The sequence below is a fragment of the Anas platyrhynchos genome, chromosome W, assembly GCF_047663525.1.
Source record: "Anas platyrhynchos isolate ZD024472 breed Pekin duck chromosome W, IASCAAS_PekinDuck_T2T, whole genome shotgun sequence".
Classification (NCBI taxonomy): Eukaryota; Metazoa; Chordata; class Aves; order Anseriformes; family Anatidae; genus Anas; species Anas platyrhynchos.
In genome coordinates, this window is record NC_092620.1 from 2372580 (window position 1) to 2384897 (window position 12318).

Sequence of the window (12318 nt, forward strand, 5' to 3'; positions counted from 1 at the left end):
GCAAGTGGTTCCACTGATTTCAGCTGAACAAATATTCCGGTAGAAAGCATTTCCTGGATCATACCCTAGAAGCAATTCCAAAACTAGGATAAGAGACATGACCTAAAGCCAGGAAAATGGTGCAGATCTAGTTAAAGAAAAGATCACAACCTCAGGCCCTGATCTTGCAACAACCTTTAGGACAGAGTTTGAAGCACTTGAATGCTCCCGTGAGTTTCAGCGAACTGTCAGAGCTTAACAATACACACCTGCTGAAGTGCTTTGCTAGTTTGGGGCTTTACACGTTTGTTGTTTTTTTTTTTTTATTTTTTGAGATGGTCAACGAAGCAGATAAACAATAGAAGAAATGAGGACTAGGAGCAAATATGTTTCGTTTTTCTTCTTCCCCTACTCCAGGCAAGATTCAGAAATAGGTAAAAAGCTCAGATACATTTAAGAAAAAGAGGGATGTTGGGCCTTTTTATTACTTTTCATTTTCTTGTGCTTTTGTAATAATTAGCTGCTAGAAAGTTTCTACTATGACTATTTTAAATTATAATAAGCTGTGGGAAATGATCAGTGAAACATAATAGTCAAGTAGACAGAAGACTCAGCACTGAAAAGAGTGTAAACTATAAATTATATTGAAAATAAAAGTCCTTTAATTAAAAGCTGTTCAGTGCATATGCTATGGGCCTTTTGTATTACAGACAGTTCCTCCTGCTGGTAACATAACCACATCAGCTTGGGTATAAATACTCTCGGCCCAGTTTTTGGAAGTGTTGAATACCCACAGTTCCACTGAAATCAGTGCAGACACAGCATTTCTCAAAATCACTGATGCTCACACAGCAAAACACTAACTTCTACTAACAAACCCAATATACTGATAAATTAAAAATGTTCTGAAGTTGGAGGCAGGAAAGGGTGGGAGGACAACTTTGTACACATTTCCTCAAATTAACACATACAAGTTAGCAACTATAGACGTGTTTTAAATTTGGAGCTATTGGGTCTTCATTCTGGGAAGAATCCTCCTTTGAGAAGGCAAAAAAAAAAAAACATTTTAAATGATCTTAAAATTATACTACATTCTTATGGAAATGAAAAACTTCATGAGTTTGAATTTCATAACACCAGGAATAGGGCTTCTAAAGCTGAAGCTATAACAATGAACTTCTGTGCCACAAAGGGAGGAGGGATGAGGACAGAAACACAGTGACACCGCATTACAGTAGATATTTGCGTCTGGTATCTTCATCCAAAGTGAGGTCTACTACTTCTGGGGGCGAAGACCAATTCTGCTGGGGAGTCACAGCTGTCCATGATTGCGTTTGCTGAGTGTTAATGTACTGTGAGCCTGAGCCATGCTTCCAGGAAGACACACTCTGGATCACGCCTGCCCTAGGATGCACACATCTGTAGCAAGGCAAAAAGCATTAAAGCTGCTATTGAATTCAAGCATGAGATTCTTAGCTTCAGTGTTTTACCACTTAGGCATTTAATTAACAAGTCCCTCCCCAAAATTTCCTTGGGGCTTTTCCATTTGTAGATCCACATCTTAAATACCCACTGATCTGCAAGTTCACCATGCTGAGACTAGACTTAAATTCATACTCAGGGGCAGAGCTGGGGAAGGGGCTGTTGGGGTTTAAATTCTTTTTAAGAACTCAATTCTACCAGTGGGCGTAAAGTGATGTTCCCCACTAAATATGTGCATGGATCCCCAGGAACCTGAAGAGTTTTCTGCCCCATCACATGTACTATGCCATGCATTATTCAGAAGCATTCCGTTTCCTGTTAGCAATTTTACCCACTGAAATTTTAAAAAGAGAAAAATTGAAAGCAAGGCTTGATGAGACAAAGAGAAAAGATAACTTTCTATATGAAATCAAAACTGTGTTACCATAAGGACATAATGATACCTTCATTACAATAATAAAGCCATTACACTTGATTTTTCTTCGGTCATCTTAACTAAAAATTACAATCATGCTGGGAAATGCTCCCTGCTAACAGTACAGCCCCACTTCAGCAAAACATTTAGGCTTTCAGTGATTGCAGTCAATGAAACTAAATCGTGTACTTAAAGATAAGCACACACTCAAGTGCCTTGCTGAAGTGAGGTACATGTCTACTTATTTGCACAGTATTTTTATCTATTATATTGATAACAGATAAGTGACAAATTAAGTACAAGCTAGGAACAACTAGAAAAAAACATAACAGAAGACTTGGCTTGCTCTATGAAGTGATGACAAGAATTACTGGAATCTTTAAGATGGTCACTCCATTCATAGCTGGAAATATTAAACGAGCACTAGTAAAACATTATAAATTCTGCTCCAAAAATCATTTTGCTCTTGCAAGCACTGGTGGCAGCTGCAGCTGCTCCTGACTGAATACATAAGCAGGAGATTTGGGGCTGCTAGGGTAACCTTTTCCATTCTCTTTTTGAAGGCATGTGAACTGTATTTCAGGCACCCACGTATCCTGCACTGGTCAAATATTCCTGACATTTTATTGACTTTAATTCAAGGTAGCACAATTTAGTTTCTCCAGAACGCCTTAAGTTATGCTATTTTTTTTTTGTCTCTGCTTAGAGAAATAGTTTCATGAAATAGGATGAAAAATCTCATTCTCTGAGCTCTAACTTGTCAGAATACAAATGTCAGATATGCTATCACTAGTCGGTCGAGGGAAGTGATTGTCCCGCTCTACTCTGCACTGGTGCAACCTCACCTCAAGTACTGTGTGCAGTTCTGGGCACCACAGTACAAAAAGGATGTAAAACTGTTGGAGAGTGTCCAGAGGAGGGCTATGAAGACGATGATGGGCCTAGAAGGGAAGATGTATGAGGAGCAGCTGAGGTCACTTGGCCTGTTCAGCCTGGAAAAGAGGAGGCTGAGGGGAGACCTCATCGCAGTCTACAGCTTCCTCACAAGGGGGAGTGGAGGGGAAGGCGCCGATCTATTCTCCTTAGTCACCAGTGATAGGACCCGCGGGAATGGTGTTAAGCTGAGGCAGGGGAAGTTTAGGCTGGACTTCAGGAAGAGGTTCTTCACCGAGAGGGTGGTTGCACACTGGAACAGGCTCCCCAGTGAAGTAGTTACTGCACCAAGCCTGTCTGAATTTAAGAAGCGACTGGACTGTGCACTTAGTCACACGGTCTAAACTTTTGGGCAGATCTGTGCGGTGCCAGGAGTTGGACTTGATGACCCTTATGGGTCCTTTCCAACTCAGGATATTCTATGATTCTATGACTCTAAATGTTTAAAGTGAATTATTCTGAAAAGAAACAAGAACACAAATAATTATTTTGGTTTATGTATTTGCATATTCATACTATAGACTTAAAAACTGAATTCCAAACAATGCTTCCTGATGTATAAAAACTTGGTATCTCAACATTTAGTATCTTAATATTTCATATGTTTAGCCTGTAAATCACAAGCTTAATCTAAATACATATGAGATTGATAACTATTCTCTAGAAAAACATTCTGATAACACGATAACAAGCAGAATAGAAAAAACAAGTGCAACATTTGCTACCTGTTGAGGGATTTTTGAAACAGCAAAGATCCCATGGCTTGCTGCAGCTGAGCAAACCAAGCTACCAGGACGACTACGAGAAGTTCCCACGACAATGATTCCCACATCGCCCAATTGAGGAATTCAGAAAAATATTGTTACCAGCAGCTGGCTTCAAGGACAAGATCTACGTGACTGCTAATCACAAGGGGGGTTCTTTTCTTGCAGGTGGGGTTGTTTTCTTCTAGTTGTTTGTCTGAGTGCTTTTGACTAATAATCTTGTGTGAAACACCGTCCGCCGTTAAGTTCACTATAAAAGTTAGGCTATTTGGACAATAAAATGGAGCATGATCTGACTCTGCTGGTGTCTCTCGTGCTTTCGGCCGTACTTCTTCTAACACCCCATCCCCATTTACATTTCCCCAGGAACTTTACCTACCAAGCAGTAGACTCATCCACACTTTTCCTGTTCCCTGAATTTTACACCCGGTAGCTTGCAAGATGGATACCAGCATGTTGTATAGGGGGAGGCAGGAAGGTGGGAGACCAAAAGCACTCACACAACCTTAGGGAAGACCAGAGGGTCCCGCAGAGCTGGGGTCAGCATGACGTGCCCACACACCTCTTGCCCACCCAACCTACATGTGGTGTTTGGGCACATGGGAGCATGTCCAGAGCTTTGGGGAGAGCAGGTTCCTGCTCCAGGCATTATATCAGCCCTGTGGTGGTTGGAGACCAGCCCCATGCAGATGTGGCTGTGGAAGTGGATCCACATGGAAAGTCCCATTGTTTGGACTCTGGTGCCAAGCAGAAAGAATGTGTCCTACGTTGAGTTTTATGATGGGGAAAGTTTTATGGGCTCAGTTTTGCCCTCTGGGAGGTGGGAATTGGGGGAAACAGTCACTTTTCCATTGTGCTTTTAATCATTCAGTTTTGGGAAGATGCCCCAGGTGCAAACTGCACCCCTGCCTAGATGGCCCTGGGAGAAGGTGTCCTCCCAGGGAATGCTGGCCCAGGAGCAGACACCACTGAGGTGCTTGTGTGAGACACTATCCACCCCTGTTAAGTTTACTATAAAAGTCAGGCTATTCGGTTAATAAAGAGGCAGCATGATCTGACCATACAAGTGTCTGTCCTGTTTTTGGCCGTTCTTCCTGCAACATATGGCCTTGTCCTTGAAGCCAGCTGCTAGCAACAATATTTTTCTAAATTCCTCAATCGGGCGATGTGGGAACACTGTCATGGGAACTTCTCATAGTCGTCCTGGTAGCTTGGTTTGCTCAGCTGCAGCAAGCCATGGGATCTTTGCTGTTTCAAAAATCCCTCAACACCGAAACACCTGAGAGAAATTGAGAAACTCCAAGCACCGACCCGGACACAGAAATCACGGGGAGACACAGGGAGAAATGGCGGTGAGACGGGGGAAAGTGACGTCATCGCGGTGAGACGCGGGACGTCCGGGATCGAGTTGCTACGGGAGATCGGAGGCGTCAGTGAACAACGGCAGACGACCGCCACCGTGTGGCGAGCTGGCATATAGCAGAGGGGTGGAGATCACGACCCTGCAGCCCGTCTGACCATGGAGGAGGAAGCGACTGTGCAGCTTCTCTCTAGCATTCTCTCTATGAGAGGCGTATCTTGCAATGTAAAAAAGATCAAATCCTTGGTACACTGGGCCCAGAAGGAGGGTTTTCTAAAGGGAATCCTTCTAATTTTTAGCCCAGATGAGTGGCGGCTCGTAGGAGATCATTTAAGGGATACAACCATCACAAGTGGAAAGTTGGATAAAGATCTATGTATGACCTGGCGTGCAGTGCTTAACACGCTGTGCGGTATGAAAACCGAATGGCAGATGGCTATGGTGGTGGCGCAAGCTTTCTCAGTACCATCTGGGACTGACAGACTGCCGAGTATGAAACCTGAGACTTCAGGAATTCAGCTGACACGATTTTTATCGTCGGTTCCTGCACCCACCCTGGTTCAGGGTATGACCTCTCCAATAAATCAATCAGCGGCAGAAGTAACTGAGGGACTATCCGAGCAGAGTGCTGATGGGGAGTGGGGGCTGCCCTCCCCACCCCCCGCGCCGGAAAACCTTGATAAAGCTGTGCTGCCAGCATCGGTGCCACTGCCAGGCAGCAATAAATCCACTTGGGATGCTTCACCAATGAGAGGTGCATCAGCAGCTTGCGAAAATCGACCTTCACTGAAGGAGCTGATGGGTACAGTGCAAGGAAAAGAAGACCTGATTAACAGACTGCAGACTCAGCTAGCAAAACAGAAACAGCTGAGGACTGAGGAACTCAAAATTGTTCAAGAGAAAGCTGCCAAGATCAAAGAGTGGGTAACATTTAAGCTGAGAGAGCTTGAGCTAGAAAACTGCCACCTGAAAAACTGTAATCGGAGGCTGACAGAGCAAATTGAAGCCCTTCAGGATACATTGCAAGGTATGACCAGCATTTCTCCCTTTAAATCTCTTTGGAGCTGTAATTCTCTGAAGTCCAGAGCACCACAGACTTCTTTCCCTGAGAAGATAGACCAGAAATCTATGCTTCTTGCACCTGGTTTCAGGCAGCTATGTCAAACAAGACCTACCAAACGTGTCTTCTCTACAACAAGCATCGTCCTTGCCAATGACACCTTCACTGAGGATGGAGAGGACAAATCTCTGCTTTCTCAGAACACACTGAAGCTCATGTCTGACCCATCAAGCTGGAATCTCTCTGCAGAAAAAGACATATTTTCAACCATAAACTCTGAAGGCCAACGGCATCCTGGCATTTATCAGAAACAGTGTGACCAGCAGGGCTAGGGAGGTGATCGTCCCCCTGTACTCGGCTCTGGTGAGGCCGCACCTCGAGTACTGTGTTCAGTTCTGGGCCCCTCACTACAAGAAGGACATCGAGGTGCTTGAGCGGGTCCAGAGAAGGGCGACAAAGCTGGTGAGGGGCCTGGAGAACAAGTCCTACGAGGAGCGGCTGAAGGAGCTGGGCTTGTTCAGCCTGGAGAAGAGGAGGCTCAGGGGCAACCTTATTGCTCTCTACAGATACCTTAAAGGAGGCTGTAGAGAGGTGGGGGTTGGCCTGTTCTCCCACGTGCCTGGTGACAGGACGAGGGGGAATGGGCTTAAGTTGCGCCAGGGGAGTTTTAGGTTAGATGTTAGGAAGAACTTCTTTACCAAAAGGGTTGTTAGACATTGGAACAGGCTGCCCAGGGAAGTGGTGGAGTCACCATCCCTGGAGGTCTTTAAAAGACGTTTAGATGTAGAGCTGTCCTGGTTTCAGTTAGCACAGAATTAATTTTCTTCCTAGTAGCTGGTGGAATGCTGTGTTTTGGCTTAGGATGAGAAGAGTGCTGATAACACCCCGATGCTTTAATTGTTGCAGAGCAGTGCTTATACTAAGCCAAGGACATCTCAGCCTTTTGCTCTGTCCTGCCAACGGGCAGGCTGGGGGTGCAGTAAGAGCTGGGAGGGGACAGACCCAGGACAGGTGACCCAAACTAGCCAAAGGGGTATTCCATACCATCTGACGTCATGCTAAACAATATATAGGGGTGGCTAGCCGGGGGGAGGGGGCCGGGACTGCTCGGGGTTAGGCTGGGCATCGGTCAGCGGGTGGTGAGCAATTGCATTGTGCATCACTTGTTTGTACATACTATTACTTTCGTATTATCACCATTGTATCATTATTATTATTATTGTTATTATTATTTTTGTTATTATTATTTTCCTGTCTTATTAAACTGTCTTTATCTCAACTCACGGGCTTCACTCTCCATTTCTCTCCCCCGTCCCAGAGAGGGAGGGGGGAGGGTGAGCGAACGGCTGCGTGGTGTTTAGCTGCCGGCCGGGTTAAACCACGACAAGAGCTTAGGGATATGGTTTAGTGGGGACTGTTAGTGTAGGTCAGAGGTTGGACTCGATGATCTTGAGGTCTCTTCCAACCTAGAAATTCTGTGATTCTGTGAACACAGCTTAGGGTGCTCTGATCCTGTGTCTCTGCACCCTCCAGCTGAGCCCACAAAAACCCTTGAGGCTTTGACTTTCCGGTCTTCACTAGAGGGAAACCATTGCACGGTGAGCACCTTGCAACAAGTGTCTTTGGACGGAGCCGGTTCCTCTGATGATCTGAGTGCCAGGTTCTGTTCCCACCACCTGGATTCCACTTCCTCAGGAGAAATAATGAGCATGCTTGAGGGCACCCTCCAGACTGCTGGGCCACCCCTGGCTGTGTCAATGTCGGCTGTTACAGCAGGTTCCATCTGTCCAGGGAGGGAATGTGGCCTTGGAAGTAGTATGACCTTTCCAAAAACACGGACTCCCAATGCACCAAGAGACGGTATCCAACTAGCCAAGAGACATTACAGCCAACCACAGTCAGGTGCTGGTTCTTTCCATTGTGTAATGAGCTTAGAGGCTAGCACCTTTCAGCCCCAGAACCACTCAGTCATTCAGTGCTGGCAACTCCTGGCTTTATGTGCTCCTCTGTTCCTGCCACAACATCACTTCCTCTGGTACATCAAACAGCACTTCCAGCGCCATGCAGACCCCAGGAGTGAAATAGGCAAGTATGCCATCTACTGCCAGAGATCAGTGGACCGCACTGTGCAAACTGGTGAGCGAGAAGCCAAGCCCTCACGGATGGAGATTGTGTCTCCTGCTGAGAAATACCTACCACCACTCACTGCCCTTCAGCATCCCGGTGTACTTTATGAATGGAACCTACCAAGACGTAGGTTTTGATGGCTCCTCAACAGTTATTCATCCATTTGCGGTGATTGGTCAGTGGCAAAAAGAAAAGGGGGAGAGTAAGGGGCGACAAAGACAGAAAGTATCAGGAGGATGCCACTGACACTAACAGCATGGGTAATAGGAGTAACATAAGTAAAACAGGTGATGGCAAGAGTGGAAAGATAGGGAAGCATTTTCGAGTTCTGGAATGGATTTTCCTACAGATTCAGCCAAAAACGAGTGTTCCATATTCTCCCACGGGCCAAGTGATGGTTGAACGATCACACCAGGTTTTAAAGGAACAATTAGTGAGACTATGTCCTGGTTTCAGTTAGGACAGAGTTAATTTTCTTCCTAGTAGCTGGTAGAATGCTATGTTTTGGCTTAGGATGAGAAGAGTGCTGATAACACCCCGATGTTTTAATTGTTGCAGAGCAGTGCTTATACCAAGCCAAGGACATCTCAGCTTCTTGCTCTGTCCTGCCAACAGGCAGGCTGGGGGTGCAGCAAGAGCTGGGAGGGGACAGACCCAGGACAGCTGACCCAAACTAGCCAAAGGGGTATTCCATACCATCTGACGTCATGCTAAACAATATCTAGGGGTGGCTAGCCGGGGTGGGGGGGCCGGACTGCTCGGAGTTAGGCTGGGCATCGGTCATTGGGTGGTGAGCAATTGCATTGTGCATCACTTGTTTGTACACATTATTAGTAGCAGTACTATTATCATCATTGTTATTATTATTATTATTGTTATTATTATTTTCCTGTCTTATTAAACTGTCTTTATCTCAACTCACGGGATTCATTTTCCAATTTCTCTCCCCCGTCCCAAAGAGGGAGGCGGGAGGGTGAGCGAACGGCTGCGTGGTGTTTAGCTGCTGGCCGGGTTAAACCATGACAGTCCTTTTGGTGCCCAACGTGGGGCCCGAAAGGTTGAGATAACGGCAGATCTGACCAGAGTGTGTTAAACTAAAATTGGTATAAGTATTAGACCTGCTTAATAGTTGCCAGTCACAATGCTGATTGCTTTAATCTCAAGTCTGCTGCGCCTGTTTTCCAAATTGAGTATTATAGCACATTATTTTCCATATGTGCTCTCTGTCATTTTGTTTATCCTCTCCGGGCCCTGGTTTTAGATCATTATGGTACTGTGCGGTGTAACACTGGCTTATGAGACGATTAAATATCTGGTCATGACTCTAACTTGGTATTTGTTCTCAGTAACGTCGTCCACTCTATACTTTGGAAACCGTATCTCAGAAACAATTATACCTGTTGCCTTTTTCCATTAGGGAGTCAATCTGTGGAGGGGAAGGGGGAAGATATTTTTTCTTACTCGTTCACTCTCCCTTTCTTCTTCACCACCCCTTTATCCTCCTTGATCACTCTCCCTTTCTCCTTCACCACCCTCTTATCCTCCGAGCTTGTTACAATAGTTCTCCAAGATATTGAATATCCTTGGGATACTCAGACCAGCATAGTCTTGTTGTTATGCCTCCTGAATGTGCTTCAGGTTTTGCTTAAAGTTAAACAACTACTTAGGAAGCTCATCCAGAGATCTGCCCGGAGGCAGGATAGTTGTGGGTGGCAGGGATTATGGGAGGATATGGGCAGGCATCTAGAGCAGTGGGCACCTCCTGTGTTTTGGAAATTCACCCCTGAACACCTGCAAAATCCGAAAAAAATGGCAGAATGCTTGAAAAAAAGGTGTCATGACTCTGGCAGTTCCCAAGTAACACAAATCATTGTAACGTGCTGGGGCCTGGCTCATGCCTATCGAGCTGCAATTGATACTACTATCAACTTAGTGACAGACCCTGAGGCCACTCCAATTCCTGTGACAGATCCAACGGCAACTATGACACCTATGATGGACTCTGCAGCCACTCCAGTTCCTGCAGCTGCTCCAGCTCCAGTTCCTGCAGCCGCTCCAGTTCCTGGAGCCTCTCCAGCTCCTGTGGCTGGGTCGGAGAAACGAGCTGTAGCAGTGCAAGTTGCCCCTGCAGAGGGTATTCCAACCCCTGTGGCAGACCCTGTAGCTGGGTCAGAGAAACAAGCTGTAGCAGTGCAAGTAGCCCCTGCAGAGAAGGTGAAAAAATGGTATAGAGATTCAGGTCGTTTAGAACGCAGAGAGTCTTCTGCCAAATCTAGGTATAGAGACGACGATGCTGGGCCATCAGGGATTCAGGAGGAGGAAGATGAGGATGCCGAAAAATCAACAGTAACTACCCGAAACCTATACGAGCGTGAGCTACGAGATGTGCGAAAAGATTTTGGTCACTGCATAGGTGAGCAGCTTGTCACCTGGCTGCTCCGGTGCTGGGACACTGGAGCCAATTGTGTGGAATTAGACGGCAGGGAAGCCAGACAGCTGGGATTCCTTGCTAGAGATGCAGGCATTGACAAAGCAATTGCAGATGGAGCACAATCTCACAGCCTCTGGAGGCGTCTCCTCTCAGCTGTGAGGGAAAGGTATCCCTTCAAGGAAGGACTTGTATGTCTACCAGGCAAGTGGACCACTATGGAGAAGGGAATCCAGTACATGAGGGAATTAGCCATAAAGGAAGTGATTTATGACGACCCAGACAACGGACAAACATCCAGAGATCCAGATGAAGTCAGGTGTACACAACCCATGTGGCGGAAGTTTGTACAGAGTGCACCATCATCATATGCCAGCTCATTGGCAATAATGGCCTGGAAAGATGATGAGGAACCCACAGTGGATGAAGTGGCTAAACAACTCCGGCAGTACGAAGAAAGTCTCTCGTCTTCCATACAGGCCTGCGTCTCCACTGTGGAGAAACTTTCTGAAGAGTTCCACCAACTTAAAGAGTATCTATCTTCCTCCCCACCTGAACCAACCAGTGTCCACCGACCAAAAGAGAACACTTGGGAGAAACTTTCTGAAAAGGTTCACCAACTTGAAGAGAGATTATTTTCCTCCCCACCTGCACAAAGCAGTGTCTCAGCTATCAGGGGTAAGCGTTCATCCGCACAAGGAAGACGATATGGTGGGTATTCACCCCGTGCCACCCTGTGGTTTTACTTACGAGACCATGGAGAGGACATGAGAAAATGGGATGGAAAATCTACCGTGACCCTAGAGGCACGGGTACGTGAGTTGGAAAAGAAAAAAATCGGGGAAAAGGGATTCTCTGAAAAGTTTGCTGCTCCAACTTTCAGCAGACAGTCCTTCAAACACAGAAACGAAGAAGATTCTGACCAGGATTAGGGGGGCCCTGCCTCCAGCCAGGGGGAGGAAAAGACAATCGAGTTTATTGGACTGTGTGGATTCGATGGCCTGGCACGTCAGACGCACAGAAGTATAAGGCTTTAGTAGACACCGGTGCACAATGTACTGTAATGCCATCGAGCTATAAAGGGCCAGAGCCCATCTGTATTTGTGGAGTGACAGGGGTGTGGAGGAATCGTTAAGTGAGGCAGGACATGTGAATGTTGAGCAGTTGGGAGACAATGGGCTGGTGAAGCACCGTACTCAACTCACATGAGCCTTGGCACGTATGCAGCTGGCTGAGAGCCAATCAGGCTCAAGGACACGATGCCCTTGGGCCATCGGGGAAAGTCCCTAAGGTGGGACAGGTAGCCAAAAGAAGGAGGACCAGACTGAAAAGCCCGGGAAGTGTTAACCAATCCTGAGCTTAGTTTCTGCAATATGTATGAGTTGATTATGTTCAAACTAGATAAAAGACGACTGAGCTATCCATTAAAGGTAGAAGTTCACTGTTCACTCATATTGATGTGCTGGGTCTTCCTTCCGTCGGCAACAAATTGGCGCCCGAACAGGGACCGGTCTGAACGGGATTTGGACACTGCTGGCAGTGATCCAGGGCCACGGTTGGACGGAATAAAGGAGAAGCCGGTCCTGCAACGCAGCCCAGGAGGTGAAAAGGACAAGAATCCCCGCACCCGCGCCGGGAAGGTGAAAAGGACGTGGAGTCCCCCGCACCCGGGAGTGGATCCCGCCGGTCGCGCGTCGCCGAGATCTGCAGCTCGGAAGGTGAAAGGGAGTCCCCGCACCCGGGATGAGCCTATTTAGGGTCCCGCCGGAA

The 12318-nt window shown here is 46.6% G+C and overlaps 1 protein-coding gene across 3 annotated transcripts in view; it reads right to left on the bottom strand.

Moving 5' to 3' along the window:
• Positions 1 to 269: 269 nt before the first annotated feature.
• LOC101796452 (protein ARK2N) overlaps positions 270 to 12318 on the bottom strand; it is a 94572-nt gene continuing 82523 nt past the window's right edge. For 2 of the 3 annotated variants that reach the window (XM_038169463.2, XM_038169464.2), the window contains one exon: positions 270 to 1398. In XM_038169463.2, the coding sequence (XP_038025391.1) occupies positions 1209 to 1398 (190 nt within the window). In that variant the 3' untranslated portion in view covers positions 270 to 1208. Of the gene's footprint in view, positions 1399 to 6108; positions 6237 to 12318 lie in introns of all 3 variants that reach the window. The other variant, XR_011805639.1, reaches the window with a different exon arrangement.